This window comes from Nycticebus coucang, chromosome 20, assembly GCF_027406575.1.
Source record: "Nycticebus coucang isolate mNycCou1 chromosome 20, mNycCou1.pri, whole genome shotgun sequence".
In the NCBI taxonomy this organism is placed as follows: Eukaryota; Metazoa; Chordata; class Mammalia; order Primates; family Lorisidae; genus Nycticebus; species Nycticebus coucang.
In genome coordinates, this window is record NC_069799.1 from 12,800,243 (window position 1) to 12,821,479 (window position 21,237).

The 21,237-nt window shown below is 38.9% G+C and overlaps 1 protein-coding gene across 4 annotated transcripts in view; it reads left to right on the plus strand.

Moving 5' to 3' along the window:
* LOC128572964 (zinc finger protein 99-like) overlaps positions 1 to 20,917 on the plus strand; it is a 56,487-nt gene extending 35,570 nt beyond the window's left edge. For 2 of the 4 annotated variants that reach the window (XM_053573128.1, XM_053573127.1), the window contains 2 exons: positions 11,142 to 11,355; positions 16,814 to 20,917. In XM_053573128.1, the coding sequence (XP_053429103.1) occupies positions 17,056 to 18,720 (1,665 nt within the window). In that variant the 5' untranslated portion in view covers positions 11,142 to 11,355; positions 16,814 to 17,055 and the 3' untranslated portion in view covers positions 18,721 to 20,917. The remainder of the gene's footprint in view (positions 1 to 11,141; positions 11,356 to 16,813) is intronic. The other 2 variants (XM_053573125.1, XM_053573126.1) reach the window with 2 other exon arrangements.
* The last annotated feature ends 320 nt before the right edge of the window (positions 20,918 to 21,237 follow it).

The window sequence follows — 21,237 nt, forward strand, 5'->3', positions numbered from 1 at the left end:
GAAACCAACTTTTTTCTTTTTTTTTGAGACAGAGTCTCAAGCCTGTCGCAGCTCACAGCAACCTCCAACTCTTGGGCTTAAGCAATTCTCTTGCCTCAGCCGCCCAAGTAGCTGGGACTACAGGTGCCTGCCACAACGCCCTATGATTTTTTTTTTTTTTGGTTGTAGTTATCATCGTTGTTTGGGGGGCCCAGGCTGGATTCAAACCCACCACCCCTGGTATATGGGGCTGACACCCTACTCCTTGAGCCACAGGTGTCACCCATATCTTCTTTATTATTTTTTTTTTTTGAGATAAGAATCTCACCATGTCACCCTTGGTAGAGTGACATCACAGCTTACAGCAACCTCAAACTCTTGGGCTTAAGTGATTCTCTTGCCTCAGCCTCCCGAGTAGCTTGGACTACAGGCACCTGCCACAACGCCTGGCTATTTTTTGGTCGTAGTTGTCCTTTGGCAGGCCTGGGCTGGATTTGAACCCGCTAGCTCCAGTGTACGTGGCTGGTGCCCTAGCCACTGAGCTACAGGTGCCAAGCCATGTGTTGGAACATCTTAAGCTTGTCTTCATTTCTGAAGGATAGGTTTGTCAGATCTAGTCTTTCAGTTTTCAGGGCTTTTTGCTTCCTTTAGAACTTTAAAGATATTTTCTGCAATTCTTCTTTTGAAAATACCTGCTCATGACTCTGTTATCTCTTGCTCCTTTCAAGACTCTCACTTTGTCTTTGTATTTTTCAAATTAAAATGTATCCTGGGCAATTTTTATTGGCTTGTTCTTGTTTTAGATATTTTTATTTTATTACCTTTTATTTTATTTATTCATTTATTTCGAGACCGAGTCTCATCCTGTTACCATAGTTAGAGTGCTGTGGCATCATTGTAGCCCACCAACCTTGAATTCCTGGGATCAAGCGATCCCTTTCCCTCCTACTACCACGTAGCTAGGACTACAGTCATGTATCACCATGCCTGGCTAATGTTTTCTATTTTTTATAGTGAGAGGGTCTCACTCTTGCCCGGTCTGCTCTATAACTTTTGAGCTTAAGCAATCCTTCCAACTTGGCCTCCCAGAGTGCTAGGATTACAGGTGGAAGGCACCATGCCTGACACATATTTTGATTTATAAAACTGGATGACCATGTGTTTTTTCTAAGTTTGGGAGTTTTCAAACCATTATATATATATTTTTTTAATTGTTGGGATTCATTGAGGGTACACAAAACCAGGTTACATTGATTACTTTTGTTAGATAAGGACCCTCTTATAATTGTGTCCTGCCCCTAAAAGGTGTACCTTGTCCCCCCACCCACTCTCACCACCTTCCCTTTCTCAGCTCTCCCCATCTCCCACCCTGCACCGTGTAAGAGGATCTTAATTGTCCTCATATCAGAATTGAGTACATAGGATTGCCGTTTCTCCATTTCTGTGATGCTTTACTAAGAATGTGTTCCACATCCATCCATGTTAATACAACAGATGTAAAGTCTCTAACTTTTTTAATGGCCAAGTGGTATTCCGTCGTATACATATACGACAGCTTGTTAATCCATTCCTGGGTTGGTGGGCACTTAGGCTGTTTCCACATTTTGGCGATTATAAATTGAACTGCAATAAACAGTCTAGTGCAAGTGTCCCTGTGGTAAAAGGATTTTTTTATTCTGGATAGATGCCCAGCAATGGGATTACAAGTCCAATGAGAGGTTTACCTTGAGTTCTTTGAGGGTTCTCCATTTTTCCTTCCAAAAACATTATATTAGTTTGCAGTCCCACCAGCAGTGTAAAAGTGTTCCCTTCTGTCCACATCCACGCCAGCATCTGCAGAATTTGAGATACTGAGATTTTGTGATGTGGGCCATTCTCACTGGGGTTAGATGATATCTCAGGGTGGTTTTGATTTGCATTTCTCTTAATAATTAGGGACGGAGCATTTTTTCATAGGTTTGTTAGCCATTTGTCTGTCTTCTTTAGAGAAGGATCTATTCATCTCTCTTGCCCAGTGATCTAAGGGATTGTTGGCTCTTTTTATGTTTATTAATTTGAGGTCTCTGTGGATCCTAGTTATCAAGGTTTTTTTCTGAATAAAAATATGCAAATATCCTGGGGGGTGGAGAGCAAGATGGCGGCCGAGTAACAGCTTCCTTGCATCTGGGCACCGTAAGTCCGGGGAGATAGGACTCCAGGCATCTCTGGCTGGTGGGATCTGCCTATCATCACCCCTGTGAGGATACAGAGAGTCAGCGAGAGACTTCTGGACCCCAAGAGGAGGACTAAAACAGTGGAAAACTGGCAAGTGGTCACATGTGTTCAATCCGTCTAAACCCGCCCGCAACTGAAAGTTCAGTAGCAGCGAGACTGCAAACCAGAAACGCCTTACCTGTGAACTGTTTTGGTGTCTTTGGATGTGGCACTCAGTTGAACTGCCTTGGGGAGAGCCTGAGCGGGAATGCGGAGAACTCTGGCGGTTGTCTAGGGCCCCAGTCTGAGCCGCTGAGCCAGACGGAGCTAATAGTGTTTGGCTGGGGGCTACAGGGAGCCACTGTGAGCGATCTGCCCTGGCAAGCTCCGCCCTCAGGGTCGCAGAGCTAGAATCAGTTGGGAGCTGGAAACCCAGCGACCTAGTAGCCTAAGGGTGGGGTCTGAGCCGCCTTGTAGCCGTAACCCTCAGGGGCATAGTGAGACCAGTTTTGGCACACTGGGTAAGTGGATAGCCACTTCAGCAGTGATTCCAGCAACAAGCACTTTCCTGGGAAAGCTTCTGCTCAGCAAGTTGACAAGTTCAAAGTGCCTTTTAAGTAGGCTGAAGAGAGATTTAGGGTGTCTACCTGCTGAGGTTTGAGAAATCAGCAGCCTCCAGTTGTATCAGAACTGTGATTAACATCTCATACCCGACAAGACCACGTATTGCCCAGACAATATTTTACAACATATACAAACTGTTTGTTTTTGGTTGTTTTTTTGTTGTTGTTATTATTTGGTTGTTTTTGTGTTTATTTTGATGTTGTTGATGTTGTTTTGCTTTTTAATTTCAACCTTCTCTGTACAGATATTTTTTCTTTCTCAATTTTTCTAGTTTAATTATAATTTCCCATTGCTGCCTTTTTTAATAACTAGACCTTCATTTTTGCTAGTGTTTCTACAGCTATTATTTGGTTTTTCACCCAATATTATCCCGTAAAGTTTTCTGTTTGCTTGTTTTGGTTTGATTTATAGCATTTTTGTCATTCCTATCTACTTGGTGGAGGTGGGGTACTGTGTCTGATCAGGTTAGCAAAGAGCTGCTGACCTCAAGGGAACCACCCAACTGGGCACCCCCAGAAGGTGGTTTTTTTTAAGTTTGTGTCAAAGTACCCTACTGTACACCTATATTGTTCTGTCTCCCTCTTTCTGTGCCTCTCTTCTTTTTGTCAATATTCCTTTTCCCACCCCCTCTCCTTTCTCTATTTTTTTTTTTTCCTTTTCACTTAGTCCTCCTTTCCTTCATCACTTTCTTGCTCTTCAACCTTCTCACCCTTCTGGTCCTCTACCAAACGGACTCATCTCACCCTTAGTCCACAGGCACGAGAACTTAAAGAGCAAGAGGAAGTGAAAGGAAAATTAGGGCAAGGAAACAGATAAAAGAAATCACTCATGAGGAAGAATCAGCAGAAAACCCCAGGCAGCATGAAGAACCAGTCCAGAACAACCTCGCCAAGGGACCATGAGGTAGCTGCTGCACAGGATTCCACATATAAAGAAAGGTTAGGAATGACAGAAAGGGAATGTAGAATACACATGATGAAAACAATGAAAGAAATGATAGAAACAATCAAGGAAACTGCTAATAAAGTGGAAAATAACCAAAAGGAAATCCAAAAACAGAATCAAATAAGAGATGAACGATATGAAGAATATAAAAAGGATATAGTAGAGCTGAAGGAACTGAAACAGTCAATTAGGGAACTTAAAGATGCAATGGAAAGTATCTGCAACAGGTTAGACCATGCAGAAGAAAGAATTTCAGAGGTAGAAGACAAAGTTCTTGGGATAACTCAGATAGTAAAAGAGGCAGAAAAGAAGAGAGAGAAAGCAGAACATTCACTGTCAGAATTATGGGACTTTATGAAGCATTCCAACATACAAGTTATAGGAATCCCAGAAGGGGAAGAAGAATGCCCCAGAGGAATGGAAGCCATACTAGAGAATATTATAAAAGAAAATTTCCGCAATATCACCAAAGATTCTGACACACTGCTTTCAGAGGGCTATCGGACCCCAGGTGGCCTCAACTCTAACCGAGCTTCTCCAAGACACATTGTGATGAACCTGTCCAAAGTCAAGACAAAAGAAAAGATTCTGCAAGCTGCCAGGAGTAAGCGCCAGTTGAACTACAGGGGCAAATCCATCAGAGTGACCGCAGACTTCTCTAATGAAACTTTCCAAGCAAGAAGACAATGGTCATCTACCTTTAATCTACTTAAACAGAACAATTTCCAGCCCAGAATTCTGTACCCTGCTAAGCTAAGCTTAAAAATTGACGGAGAAATCAAATCATTTACGCATATGCAAACATTGAGGAAATTCGCCACAACAAGATCAGCTCTACGGGAAATACTTCAACCTGTTCTGCACACTGACCACCACAATGGATCAGCAGCAAAGTAAGAACTCAGTAATTGAAGGACAGAACCTAACCTCCACACTGATGCAAAAGATAAAACTAAGCAATGGACTCTCACAAAATAAGACGAATAGAATACTACCACACTTATCAATTATCTCAATAAATGTTAATGGCTGGAATTCCCCACTGAAGAGACATAGATTGGCTGACTGGATTAAAAAACATAAGCCATCCATTTGCTGTCTGCAAGAAACACACCTGGCTTCAAAAGACAAATTAAAGCTCTAGTCAAGGGTTGGAAGACAATTTTTCAGGCAAATGGCATTCAGAAGAAAAGAGGAGTTGCAATCTTATTTTCAGATTCATGTGGATTTAAAGCAACTAAAGTCAAAAAAGACAAAGATGGTCACTTTATATTGGTCAAGGGAAATATACAAGAAGATGTTTCAATTCTAAATATTTATGCACCCAATGTAAATGCTCCCAGATTCTTGAAACAGATCTTACTCAGTCTGAGCAATGTGATATCTGATAATACCATAATAACAGGGGACTTTAACACTACTCTTACAGAGCTGGACAGATCCTCTAAACAGAAATTAAACAAAGATATAAGAGATTTAAATGAGACCCTAGAACAACTGTGCTTGATAGACGCATATAGAACACTCCATCCCAAAGATAAAGAATATACATTCTTCTCATCACCCCATGGAACATTCTCCAAAATTGATCATATCCTGGGACACAAAACAAATATCAACAGAGTCAAAAGAATTGAAATTTTACCTTGTATCTTCTCAGACCATAAGGCACTAAAGGTGGAACTCAACTCTAACAAAAACGCTCAACCCCACACAAAGGCATGGAAATTAATCATCTGTTCAATAACAGATGGGTGCGGGAAGAAATAAAACAGGAAATCATTAACTTCCTTGAGCATAACAACAATGAAGACACAAGCTACCAAAACCTGTGGGATACTGCAAAAGCAGTTTTGAGAGGAAAATTCATCGCTTTAGATGCCTACATTCGAAAAACAGAAACAGCGCATCAACAATCTCACAAGCGATCTTATGGAATTGGAAAAAGAAGAACAATCTAAGCCTAAACTCAGTAGAAGAAAAGAAATATCCAAAATCAAATCATAGATCAATGAAATTGAAAACAAAAGAATCATTCAGAAAATTAATGAAATGAGAAGTTGATTTTTTGAAAAAATAAATAAAATAGATGAAACAAGAAGTTGGTTTTTTGAAAAAATAAATAAAATAGATAAACCATTGGCCAGACTAACGAGAAATAGAAAAGTCTCTAGTAACCTCAATCAGAAATGATAAAGGGGAAATAACAACTGATCCCACAGAGATATAAGAGATCATCTCTGAATACTACCAGAAACTCTATGCCCAGAAATTTGACAATGTGAAGGAAATGGATCAATATTCGGAATCACACCCTCTCCGTAGACTTACCCCTGAAAAAATAGAGCTCCTGAACAGACCAATTTCAAGCACTGAGATCAAAGAAACAATATAAAAATCTTCCAACCAAAAAATGCCCTGGTCCAAATGGCTTCACACCAGAATTCTATCAAACCTTCAAGGAAGAGCTTATTCCTGTACTTCAGAAATTATTCCAAAAAACTGAGGAAGAAGGAATCTTCCCCAACACATTCTATGAAGCAAACATCACCCTGATACCAAAACCAGGAAAAGACCCAAACTAAAAGGAGAATTTCAGACCAATCTTACTTATGAATATTGATGCAAAAATTCTCAACAAAATCCTAGCCAGTAGATTACAGCTTATCATCAAAAAAGTCATACATCATGATCAAGTAGGCTTCATCCCAGGGATGCAAGGCTGGTTTAACGTACGCAAGTCCATAAACGTTATCCACCATATTAACAGAGGCAAAAATAAAGATCACATGATCCTCTCAATAGATGCAGAAAAAGCATTTGATAAAATCCAGCATCCTTTTCTAATTACAACACTGAAGAGTATAGGCATAGGTGGCACATTTCTAAAACTGATTGAAGCTATCTATGACAAACCCACAGCCAATATTTTACTGAATGGGGTAAAACTCAAAGCTTTTCCTCTTAGAACTGGAACCAGACAAGGTTGTCCTCTGTCACCTTTACTATTCAACATAGTGCTGGAAGTTCTAGCCAATACAATTAGGCAAGACAAGGAAATAAAGGGAATCCAAATGGGAGCAGAGGAGGTCAAACTCTCCCTCTTTGCTGATGACATGATCTTATACTTAGAGAACCCCAAAGGCTCAACCACAAGAATCTTAGAAGTCATCAAAAAATTCAATAATATTTCAGGATATATAAATCAATGTCCACAAGTCAGTAGCCTTTGTATATACCAATAACAGTCAAGATGAGAAGCTAATTAAGGACACAACTCCCTTCACTATAGTCTCAAAGAAAATGAAATACCTAGGAATATATCTAACGAAGGAGGTGAAGGACCTCTATAAAGAAAATTATGAAATCCTCAGAAAGGAAATAGCAGAGGATATTAACAAATGGAAGAACAGACCATGCTCATGGATGGGAAGAATCAACATTGTTAAAATGTCTATACTTCCGAAAGCAATCTACCTATTCAATGCCATTCCTATCAAAATACCCACATCGTACTTTCAAGATTTGGAGAAAATGATTCTGCGTTTTGTATGGAACCGGAAAAAACACCGTATAGCTAAGGCAGTTCTTAGTAATAAAAATAAAGCTGGGGGCATCAGCATAGCAGATGTTAGTCTGTACTACAAAGCCATAGTGGTCAAGTCAGCATGGTACTGGCACAAAAACAGAGACATAGACACTTGGAATCGAATTGAACACCAAGAAATGAAACTAACATCTTACAACCACCTAATCTTCGATAAAGCAAACAAGAACATACCTTGGGGGAAAGACTCCCTACTCAGTAAATGGTGTTGGGAGAACTGGATGTCTACATGTAAAAGATTGAAACTGGCCCCACATCTTTCCCCACTCATAGAAATTGATTCAAGATGGATAAATGACTTAAATTTAAGGCATGAAACAATAAAAGTCCTCAAAGAAAGCATAGGAAAAACACTGGAAGATACTGGCCTGGGGAAAGACTTCATGAAGAAGACTGCCATGGCCATTGCAACAACAACAAAAATAAATGAATGGGACTTCATTAAACTGAAAAGCTTCTGTACAGCTAAGGAGATAATAACCAAAGCAAAGAGACAAGCTGCACAATGGGAAAGGATATTTGCATATTTTCAATCAGACAAAAGCTTGATAACTAGGATCTATAGAGAACTCAATCCACATGAAAAAAGCCAACGATTCCATATATCAATGGGCAAGAGACATGAATAGAACCTTCTCTAAAGATGACAGATGAATGGCTAACAAACACATGAAAAAATGTTCGTCATCTCTATAATATATTAGAGAAATGCAAATCAAAACAACCCTGAGATATCATCTAACCCCAGTGAGAATGTCCCACATCACAAAATCTCAAAAAACTGCAGATGCTGGCGTGGATGTGGAGAGAAGGGAACACTTTTACACTGCTGGTGGGACTCCAAACTAGTACAACCTTTCTGGAAGGAAGTATGGAGAAACCTCAAAGCACTCAAGCTAGACCTCCCATTTGATCCTGCAATCCCATTACTGGGCATCTACCCAGAAGGAAAAAAATCCTTTTATCATAAGGACACTTGTACTAGACTGTTTATTGCGGCTCAATTTACAATCGCCAAAATGTGGAAACAGCCTAAATGACCACCCACCCAGGAATGGATTAACAAGCTGTGGTATATGTATGCCATGGAATATTATTCAGCTATTTAAAAAAATGGAGACTTTACATCCTTCGTATTAACCTGGATGGAAGTGGAAGATATTATTCTTAGTAAAGCATCACAAGAATGGAGAAGCCTGAATCCTATGTACTCAATTTTGATATGAGGACAGTTGATGACAATTAAGGTTATGGTGGGGAGGAGAAGCAGAAAGAGGGATAGAGGGAGGAAGGTTGGGCCTTGGTGTGTGTCACACTTTATGGGGGCAAGACATGATTGCAAGAGGGACTTTACCTAACAATTGCAATCGTTGTAACCTGGCTTATTGTACCCTCAATGAATCCCCAACAATAAAAAAAAAAAAATAGGGGCAGCGCCTGTGGCTCAGTTGGTTGGGCGCCAGCCCTATATACCGAGGGTGGCGGGTTCGAGCCCGGCCCCGGCTGAACTGCAACGAAAGAATGGCTGGGCGTTGTGGCGGGCGCCTGTGGTCGCAGCTGCTCAGGAGACTGAGGCAGGAGAATCGCTTAAGCCCTGGAGTTGGAGGTTGCTGTGAGCTGTTTGATGCCACGGCACTCTATGGAGGGCCATGAAGTGAGACTCTGTCTCTACAAATAAATAAATAAATAAATAAGGAAATAAGTAAAAAATAAAATAAAAAATATGCCAGTATCCTTTCCCAATGTGTAGGTTGTCTGTTTGCTTTTGTTGTTGTCGCCTTAACTGTACTTAACTGAAGTTTTTCAGTTTCATTAAATCCTGTTTGTTTACTTTTGTTGTTGTGATTGCCTCGGAAGTCTTCGTCATAAACTTCTTTCCCAGGCCGATAGCTTCCAGTGTGTTCCCCATCAAGCCATTGTATTTTTATTTTTAATCATTTATTTTTATTGAGATAATCTCGCTTTGTTGTTCTCAGTAGTGTACAGTGGCATCACAGCTCACAGCAACCTCCAGCTTTTTGGCTTAGGCGATTCTCTTGCCTTAGCCTCCCGAGTAGCTGGGACTACAGGTGCCTGCCACAACACCTGGCTATGTTTTTGTTGCAGTTTAGCTGGGGCCAGGTTTGAACCCACCATCCTCGGTATATGGGGCTGGTGCCCTCCTCACTGGGGCACAGGCGCCACCCAAGCCATTGTATTTTTAAATGAACTTTTTTTTTTTTTTTTTGCGGTTTTTGGCTGGGGCTGTGTTTGAATCCACCACCTCCAGCATATGGGGCCAGTGCCCTACTCGTTTGAGCCATAGGTGCTGCCCTTATTTCATTCCTCCACTGATAATCAAAAGTGTGTATATTTCTTCATTTCTCTAATCCATGTCTTATCTTTACTCTTGTTTTCTCTGTAATTGGCCTATCTTTGACTTGTGCCCATTGCCCATAGCACAGTGGTTACAGCATCAGCCACGTGTACCGAACATGACGGGTTGTAGTCCAGCAGGGTCAGATAAACAACAATGCCAACTGCAACAAGAAAATAGCTGGGCATTGTGGCAGGTGCCTGTAGTCCTAGCTGCTTGGGAGGCTGAGGCAAATGAATCGCTTGAGCCCAAGCTTTTGAGGTTTTGTGAGCTGTGGTGGCATGGCACTCTACAGAAGGCCACATTGTAAGACTCTGTCTCAAAAAAGAAAGAGGCCTATCTTGGCATTTGTTGGATTTTTATTCTGAATAATTGAATATGTTATGAAAGCTATTCCGTTTTTAGTTTTGCCATTGTGTACTTCAGCTGAGCACTTTTTTTTTTTTTTTTTTTTGTGACAGTCTTCACTATGTCGCCCTTGGTAGAGTGCCATGATGTCATAGCTCACAACAACCTCCAACTCTTGGGCTTACGCGATTCTCATGCCTCAGCCTCCCAAGTAGCTGGGACCACAGGTGCCCGCTACAACGCCTGGCTATTTTGTTGTTTTAGTTGGCATTGTTTGGCAGGCCCGGGCTGGGTTTGAATCTGCCAGCTCCTGTGTATGTGGCTGGCACCCTAGCCACTGAACTACAGGCGCGAGCCAGCTGTAGCACTTCTGTTTTGTTATTTTTTTATTTTTTCTATTTCTCTATTAAAATTCTCATTTTGTTTGTGCATTATTTTATTTTAGTTATTTCTGTTCTTTTGTATCTCACTGAGATAATTTTCTGTCCAACCTGTTTTTAGATTTTTATAGCCTTGGAAATGATTGCTGGAGCTTTATTTGTATCTTTTGTTAGTGATCATATGTACGCCATGCTTTATGTTGTGGGTATTCTGTGTTTCTATCTCTGAGTCTGAGGGAGCAAACATTACACTCAGTCATTATTAACATGTTTTCGTAGGGAACACCTTCTATTGGGTGCCTCGGCTGTTGAGATGTTTTTCTAAAGTCACAGTTGGGTAAGGTTGAAGCCAAGTCATAAGACTGGGTATACATGGCTTTCATAGTTGGCAGACTTGTTATGAAGGAATTAAATAATTGTGGATCCTGGCTTTTCCCTGGAAGCTGAATATTTTTTAAGATAATAGTGTGACTGGTACTGAGACTAAGAACAGCAGTTGTTTCCGCTAATGCAGCACTGATAACAATGAATGTGGGTGGGTGTGGTTCCTGCTGGGTCTCTGTGAGTGTTCTCACTCACTCAACAGGTCCTTGGATGGCCAGTTCTGACACCAGATTACAGCTCAGAGGGTCTGGAACTGATGTATAGGGCTGCTGCCAGATACACAACTGTGAGAAATCTCTTTTTTTTTTCTCACTCTGTTGCTTAGGCTAGAGTGTCATGGCATCAGTCTACCTCACAGCATGCTCAAACTCCTGGGTTCAAGAGATCCTCCTGCATCAACCTCCTGACTAGCTGGGGCTACAAGTGCACATCACAGTCCTTGGCTAATTTTTCTATATATAGTAGAAATGGGGACTCACTCCTTCTAAGCCTGGTCTCCAGTTCCTGAACTCAAGCAGTCTTCTCGGCTTGGCTTACAGGTATGAACCACCACCACATTCAACCTGAGAAATGTCTTTTGTTGTTGTTGTTGTTGCTGCATTTTTTGGCCAGGGCTGGCGTTCTACTCCTTGAGCCACAGGCGCTGCCCCCTTATGAGAAATGTCTTTAGGTCTGTCTTTGGGTCCCTGTAATATTTCCCTCCAAGCTTTTGGGTAAGCAGGACTCCCTCTAAACCCTGGCTGACAGGAACTGGAGATTGTTAGCAAGGCAATTTTAAGATTCACAGTAAGATAGTTGTTAGCAAGTCTGCGTTCATGAGCACAGATGTGCATACTTCCAGACGTATCTCAAATTGAGTAAAATCAGTCCTGGACTGTGGGGGAGACCAGGTTACGTGCCATTTCCAGATCAACTTTCAGATAAATATTGGTGGTTATGTAATCAGGAGCACAGATGGATGTTTCTACCTGAGGTTACTTGTGTAGGCAGGATTTTTCTCGTCTCATGGGTGAGAAGTGAAAAAGGTGGGTTTTAGATTGATTCAGTGACGAAAGATAGGATCCAGGTTTGAAGTCCTGTTTACCTGAGGTACACATAGATATGAATCCTCCTGTATATCTTGGCAAATAGTGCTAGTGGCAGAACCAATGTCACATAAGCTATATATAGCTACGTCTGCAGTGGAATGTGGTCATTTTTTATTCTTTTGCCAGGACTGTCACTGGAAAGTGTGGTAATGGGTCATGGTCCAGCTTTCTCAAAATGATAGTCTTCAATCTTGGTCTCTACCAGGATTTCAGAAACACCCACCTAAATCCCAAAATTCCCATAAAGGCTTCCTTGGCCAGGACTGTCACAATATGCTGTGGGGGTTATGAGTGGGAGACCTCATGGTCTGTTATCTTCCTTACGTTTCTCCCCTATATGTTCACTTTCTGAAATGTATGTAAAATTTGTCCATGGTTTTCAGATTCAAAACTCCTAAAATAAAATGCTAAATTTACATGTTACCTAAGAATTAAACTGTGTTAGTAGTGGAAGCCTAAAAATTATTAAAATGAGGACCGGGCACAGTAGCTCATGCCTGTAATTCCAGCACTCTGAGAGCCAGAGCTCATGGGTTTGAGACCAGTCTGAGCCACAGAGCGAGACCCCATCTCTAAAAATAGCTGAGGCAAGGGAATCACTTGAGTCCAAGACTTTGAGGTTGCTGTGAGCTATGATGCTAGCAATAGTGCTAGCATAGCACGAAGGGCAATAAAGTGAGACTGTGTCTCAAAAAAAAAATTATTAAAATGTTTGTAAGTTCAAGTTTATTGTAGGCAACAAGGAGTCATAAAATTTGTATCAATTTTCTCAGACTATATTTAAATGATGGTATGATTTCATCCCAAATGTTCACTTTGTATTTCAGTAATTCACACCATAGTTTATAACATTTATGTTATTCCGTTTGGAAATTCAAGCTTTTCTTAATTTTCAGAGGCTGTATTATGGCTGCTGTATTTTTGTGTAAAATGGCACCAATCTTTGTGGGTGCACAGAATTAAAAATAGTAGATATTAAATGTACAATTTTTTTTTTTTTGCAGTTTTTGGCTGGGCCGGGTTTGAACCCACCACCTCCGATATATGGGGTCAGTGCCCTATTCCTTGAGCCACAGGCGCCGCCCATTAATTTTTTGAATGTTATTGTTTTTTTTGTTTGTTTGTTTGTTTTTGGCTAGGGCTGGGTTTGAACTTGCCACCTCTGTCATATGGGGCCGGCGCCCTACTCCTTATTCTGTTGCTAAGAATTATTTTAATTGTATATCTATGTTATCTTTAGTGTTTATGTATCAAAATTTCTTATATTCTTCTTTCCAAGTTGATATTACTTTGTTTCTTTTTGATATGTATGTTTCATCAGATGAGTTAATTATATTTTTTATTTTAAACATAGGTATTATCAACTGGATGGTACTGTTCAAGTCTATACACTTTAAGATAACGTAGTATATAATTTATATATGCATTGGGCATATAGCTATTGCCTATAAAAATATCTGTTCAGGACCTACATTGTCCATACTTATTTAGAAATTATTTTGTATGTGTGTGTGTATGCATATATATACATGTATGACTATATATATATATATTCAGTGAATTTCTTATCCTGTCTAGGTGAGCAGAGAAGAAAATAGTCTTAAATTGACATCATATTTATTCCTTAAATCTATATTATTTTATGAGAAACAATTTTTTGAAAAGTTTAAAATCATTTCTTACTGGTAATCAAATTATTATTTGTGATAAAAAACAAAATTGTCATCAAATATTTTTAAGTGCACAGTTCAGTATTATGAAGTATATTAAATAGGTTTTTCAACAGATTTTTAAATCATTTATTTATTTATTTTCTTTTTTAAGACGAGCCTTAAGCTGTTGCCCTGGGTAGAGTGCCGTGGCATCAGAGCTCACAGCAACCTCCAACTCCTGGGCTCAAGCGATTCTCTTGACTCGGCCTCCCAAGTAGCTGGGACTATAGGCCCCCATCACAACGCCCAGCTATTTTTTTGTTGTAGTTGTTGTTGCTTCGCAGGCCCAGGCTGGATTTGAACCTGCCAGCTCTGGTGTATGTGGCTGGTGCCTTAGCCACCTAAGCTACAGTCACCGAGCCTCAACAGATTTCTAAGATCATTTTATCTTACAAATATTAAAGTCAATACTGACTGAAAGACATATTATGCTTTCTTCCTCTCTCTACCATCTAAATGACATCATTCTAAAACTTTCCCTTTCTATGAGTTGGACTACTTTATATGTTATGTGACTATAATAACATTTTTGTGAATGTATTAATTTACTTAATATATTTTCAATGTTTTTCCTTACCGTATGTCAAGATGTCTTTTTTAAGGCTACATAATATTTCATGTATGCATGTATCACATTTTCTTTACTCATTGATCAAGGAACATTTGATTGCTTGTAGGTTTTGCATTTGCTTCCAGGTATTATGTTTAGTGAATAATGTTGCCAGTTACATTTATACACTCCATGTTTTTCTTTGAAAATGTTTGAGATATTGTGGATACACTGATGAGTAACAGCTGCATGTTTTTGCTTTTGTTGACTAATCCTTTGTTGTATCCAAGAAATAATTACAAAGACCAGTTGTCATGAACTGTCTCTTGTACATGCTTCTATGAATTTAATAGTCATAGGTCTTATATTTAAGTGTTTGTCTATGTTTTTAATGAACGCATTGTAATTGTGCATATATATGAGGTATAATTTGTTGTTTCATATATATATGTAGTATAATAATGAAATCATGGTATTGTATCCATTTCCTCATGCATTTATTAGTTCTTTATGGCGGGAACATCCACAAGCCAATCTACTAAAAATTTTGTAATATTTAATGCTTTACTCTTTTCTTTTTTCTTTTTTTTTAGAGACAGAGTCTCATTTTGTCGCCCTTGGTAGAGTACCATAGCAACCTCCAGCTCTTGGGCTTAGGCAATTGTCTTGCCTCAGCCTCCAGAGTTGCTGGAACTACAAGAGCCCGCCACAACACCCAGCTATTTTTTTTCTTGCAGTTTGGCTGGAGTTGGGTTTCAACCTGCTACCCTTGGTATATGGGGCCGACACCCTACTCACTGAGCCACAGGCGCCGCCCTAATGCTTTACTCTTAATGATTTTCATATTACTGTGCAATAGAAAACAAAACTTATTCTTTCTTTTCTACCTCCTAAGGAACATTGCTTTACCCACCCCTTCTCTTAATCTTTGGAAACCATTGTTCTACTTCCTCCTTTTAGGATTTTTTTCTCTCTTTTTTTTGAGACAGAGTCTCATTTTTGTCACCCTCAGTAGAGTGCCGTGATATCATACATCAGTAGCTGAGACTACAGGCACCTGCCACAATGACTAGCTATTTTTTTAGATAAGGTCTCGCTCTGGGTCAGGCTGGTCTTGAACCTGTGAGCTCAGGCAATCCACCCACCTCAGCCTCCCAAGTGCTGGGATTACACATGTGAGCCACCTTGCCTGGCCTCTTTTTTCTTTCTTTCTTTCTTTTTTTTTTTTTTTTTAAAGATGGAAACTTTATAAAGATTCTGTATGTGAGTAAAATCATGATATTTGTCTTTTTGCATATAGCTTATTTCACTTATGATGATGTCCTTCAGGTCCATCCATGTTGGTATGCCAGAACCATAATGTTTTGGTTCTTATGCCTCCATGTTTGTTCTTTTTGGACAGGATCACTTTGGTTATGGGGGACACTTTCTCATTTCATGAATATTTTGGGATTTTAAATGTAATTCTATACAGACACGATTGGGTTTTGTTTGTTTGTTTGAGACAGAGTTTTACTCTGTCACACTCGATAGAGTGTGGTGGTGTTACAGCTCACACAGCAACCTCAAACTCTTGGGCTTAAGTGATTCTCTTGCCTGAGCCTCCCAAGGAGCTAGGAGCTAGTGGGACTAGTGGCACCCACTACAACGCCTGGCTATTTTTTTCTTGCAGTTGTCATTATTGTTTAGCAGGCCCGGGCCAGGTTTGAACCCTCCTGCCGAGGTGTATGTGGCTGGCGCCCTAACCACTGAGCAACAGGAGCCGAGCCGTATCATTGATAGAAATTGCATTGCATTTGTAGATGATTTTGGGTCTTGTGTTCATTAAAAATATTTTTTCAGGGCGTCCCCATATACTGAGGGTGGTGGGTTCAAACCTGGCCCCGGCCAAACTGCAAGAACAACAACAAAAAATAGCCGGGTGTTGTGGTACGCGCTACTCGGGAGGCTGAGGCAAAGAGAATCGCATAAACCCAGGAGTTGGAGGTTGCTATGAGCTGTGGCACCACAGCACTCTACAAAGGGCGATAAAGTGAGACTCTGTCTCTAAAATAAATAAATGTATATATTTATAATTATATATTTTTATAGTACATATTTTATACTACATAATTTTTTTCTTTCTTTCTTTCTTTTTTTTTTTTTTTTTTTTGAGACAAAGCCTCAAGCTGTTGCTCTGGGTAGAGTGCATGGTATTACAGCCCACAGCAACCTCCAGCTCCTGGGCTCAAGCGATTGTCTTCCCTCCATCTCCCAAGCAGCTGGGACTACAGGCACCCGCCATAACGCCCGGCTATATTTTTTGGTTGCAGCCATCCATCATTGTTGTTTGGCAGTCCCAGGTTGGATTTGAACCTGCCAGCTCCCATGTATGTGGCTGGCACCTTAGCCGCTTGAGCCACAGGTGCCAAGCCTATATAAAATTTTTTATATAGTATATATAAATTTTTATATAGTATATATATTTTTATATAATATATATTTTTCAATTCATTAACACAAGATAACTTTCCATTTATTCACATGTTTCATAATTTCTTGAATTATGTTTTGTAGTTTTCAGTCTCTGTTGCTGCAGTAGTTTTTCCTATTTATTTTCCCTGGACTCTGCATGTCATTTAAACCATATCTGCATTTTTTTTTTCAGCATTACCTATTGAGGGCAGCAAAAACCGGTCTTATGAAAGCCTCAGAGAAATCCAGAATTTTGGGTGCACATTTGGATTAAGTGTCCCGTCAAATGCTTCTGAAGACCAGAGAATTAAAATTGAAGAGGATATTTATGACTGTCATCAATTTTATGAGTCTGTCATTAAAACTTTATTATTCTTCCACCAATCAATATTACCTTCACATACCAACATCTACAACTGGGATCAGTATGGTAAGATGTTTCTCCAGTCGTCATTGTTTATTGAAAATCAGGGTGTAAATAATTGGAAAAAATATGACATATCAAATAAAATTTTAATATCCCCTTTCCAGAATTTTACCCAAAATAATTACCTAGATGTTCATACTAATGAGAGAATTTATCAATGCAATAAACCTGAAAAGGCCATAAATCAAGTCTCATGCTCTATGAAATATTTGAAATCTCAACATTCAGAGGTCCAATACAAATGTAACAAATGTGGAAAAGTATTTCATAAAAGGTTAAAGTTCATCAGCCATGATGATATCCATACTCAGGAGTATTCCTACAAGTGTACTGAATGTGTAGAAGCCTTACACCAGTCAGGGGAACGTTCTGAAAATCAGGGAATTCATACTGGAGAAGACTCATACAGACATAATAAATGTGAAAATGTTTTTAGTGAGTCATCCAATCTGACAAATAACATGGTTCATAGTGGAGAAAAATGTTGTAGAGGTAAACAATGTGGAATATCCTTTAGTCTTTCTTCAAAGCTTGAAAGACATCCCAGGTTTTATACTGCAGAGAAACCATACAAATGTAAAGAATGTGGCAAAACCTTTAAGCAGAGTTCAACCCTTAGAAATCATCAGAGAATTCATACTGGAGAGAAGCCATACAAATGTGAAGAATGTGGCAAATCCTTTCATCAGTATTCATATCTGAGGATACATAAGAGAATTCATACGGGAGAGAAACCCTACAAATGTAAAGAATGTGGCAAAGCGTTTAACCAGTGCTCTGACCTTATGAAACATCAGATAATTCATTCTGGAGAGAAACCCTACAAATGTGAAGAATGTGGCAAATCCTTTAACCGGTGTTGGTACCTTGTGATACATAAAAGAATTCATACTGGAGAGAAACCCTACAAATGTGAAGAATGTGGCAAACACTTTAACCGGTATTCATACTTCATGATACATAAGAGAATACATACTGGAGAGAAACCCTACAAATGTGAAGAATGTGGCAAAGCCTTTAGCCATAGGTCAACATTTACACAACATCATCTAACTCACAATGGCAAGAAACCCTACAAATGTGAAGAAGGAAAAGCCTTTCAGTGTAGTTCAACCCTTAGAGAACATGAGAGAACTTATACTAGAGAACAACCCTACAAATGTGAGGAATGTGGTAAAGCCTTTAACCAGTGTTCACACGTCATGACACATAAGAGAATTTATACTGGAGAGAAAACCTACAAATGTGAAGAATGTGGGAAAGCTTTTAGCCATAGGTCAACCCTCACACAGCATCAGGTAACTCACAATGGCAAGCAACCCTATAAATGTGAAGAATGTGGCAAAGCCTTTAACTATAGTTCATCTTTTAGAAAACATCAGAGAATTCATACTGAAGATAAACCCTACAAATGTGAAGAATGTGGCAAAGCCTTTAAGTGGTGTTCATACCTCATGATACATAAGAGAATTCATACTGGAGAGAAACCCTACAAATGTGACGAATGTGGCAAAGCCTTTACCCATAGTTCACCACTTAGACGACATCAGAGAATTCATACTGGAGAGAAACCCTACAAATGTGATGAATGTGGCAAAGCTTTTAATCGTAGTACAATACTTAGAGTACATCGGAGAATTCATACAGGAGAGAAACCATACAAATGTGAATAATGTGGAAAATTTTTATTTTTATTATTATTATTATTTTTTTTTTTTGAGACAGAGTCTCACTTTGTCGCCTTCAATAGAGTGCCATGGCGTCACAGCTCATGACAACCTCAAGCTTTTGGGCTTAAGCAATTCTCTTGCCTCAGCCTCCCAAGTAGCTGGGGCTACAGGCACCCACCACAATGCCTGGCTATTTTTATAGACAAGGTCTCACTCTGGCTCAAGCTGGTCTCAAACCTGTGAGTTAAGGCAGTGAGTTTGCCACCCGCCTTGGCTACCCAGAGTGCTAGGATTACAGTCATGAGTCACCACACCTGGCCTACAACATGCAAAAATCTTTACTTCTCATTTTAACTTTTGTAGACACCAGAAATTTATACTATAGAAAAACACCACTAATGTGACTAATATGGCAAAGCCTTTTTCACATTTTACTCAACATCAAAGAATCTATAATATTGAAGAGAGCCCCTACCGATACCAGGAATGTGGCAAAGCTTTTAACTGTCTTTTAAACCTTAGTGAACATCAAAAAATATACCATAAGGAAACCTTGAAAATGTAGAGGCTGCAGCATATTCTTTCCTTAGTGTTCAGGCCTTAGACAAAACCAGGAAATTCGTCCTGAAGAGAAATCCTACAAATGTAAAATATATCACAGAATTCATACTACAAAAACCTTATAATACACGTGAAAAGAGTTTATCTCAAATATACAACTTAGGCATCACCAGGGAGTTCATACAAAGAGAGAATTTATAGTTACTATAAAGGCGCATAATCTAATTAATTAAAACTTCACTCTAAGTGCATCAGGGAATTCACACAAGTAAAAACTAACACATTTTCAGGCTTTATTTTTGCATGTTTGTTATTGGGAATGTGCATTCAAAATAATTTGATCATTTTTTACATATGACCGATAACTTATACAGGTATAATTATTAATATATTTAGGATGCTTTATATTGAAAGTACTAAAATTATTCAAAAGCAAATATTGATGTAATTCAATTATCCCAAGTAGCTGGGACTACAAGTGTCAGCCACAAAGCCTGGCTATTTTTTGTTGCAGTTTGGCTGGGGCCAGGTTTGAACCCACCACCCTTGGTATTCTTAATATCTATATGAAAACATGTTATTTGTTTCTTCTGTCTCAGGGCTCTGAGAGGCCATTTAATATTTTGTGAATGTTATTAGTATCAATTTTATTAGAATAACTTAATGGCCAATATAAGCCACAATAAAAACACACAAAGATTTTGGGGGGGGTTAATCATAAAACAATGATGCATGTAAGCATACATTGTATAATTGGGATGTTGTTCAACATTTTGAAAATATTTCACTGGTTATGTCTTAAGTAGGAAAAATGAGGCCAGTTAGTTAAAATACTGATATATCTTTATTGTAAAACAAAATACGAGTCTTGAATATTATTTGATGTGATAGGGAACATAGAAATTGTGACTGGTAATTGATGTGATATGAGTAGGAAGAAAAACATCTTGACAAATGTCAGCAGAAAATCAAGATAATTCCCACATAATTACAGCTATCAGAGGACAGGAAAGATAACTCCTATTTAAAGGTCATAAATGCATTCAAATAGATGCACTGGATAATTAGCCTCAATTTTTCAAGAAAGCCTGAGATTACTGAGATTACTGTATTAGATTAGAATAATTCCTCTGGAGCACTTGTGCACATAGTGGATTTAAAAATGCTTTCATTTAGGCTCTGGGCTAAAAAACTTGTCTTGATTAATAAAATTACATGGTTTTTAATGTTTTAACACTGATGCACAATGAATGAAATGTAATCCTGCCACTAATTAAACTTTCTTGTCCAAGATTGTAGTTAACAGGTGAAAATGTACAATTTGGGTAATGCAGTGGAATAACTACTTTAGTGACCTTTCCCCCCTGAGGATCTAAATGTTCAATATTTTCAAAATATTGTACTCCACATTACTGTTTTGTGTTCTTTTTTCTTCTTAGTTAGTAGAAGAATGTTATTATAATAAAGATTATATGGGAGTAAAATTTGAAGCCATAGCTTTCAACCCAAAATTACTATTCATAAAATATCCAACATTTTTCTTTGGATATGGCCCTTTTCTAGACCTGGTAAAGACATAGAGATGTTTTGTTTTGATTTAGATTGACTACAACATGCAATATATCAAGATAAATTGTGTGTGAGGATTGTAGAAAGGGAAAAGCATGTGTGTGTAGGTATCTTCAGAAGAAAATGGAAATAGTAAGTCAAAACAGATAATTTCAGAAGAGTTGATCATTTCCAAGCAAAGTAGACTTTCCAGATTATCAAAGCAAAGTTTCCTACATTACATTAAATTTATTGTTAAAATATCTTATGTTTTCAGGGTGCAGAATCACCCCCATACAGATACTGTGTTTTTTGCTTGCCACTTACGTACTCTGTTAGAGTATACAAAATACATTATTATTTGTCTTCAAATTGCTGAATGTAGATGGACTGTCACATGCTCACACACTT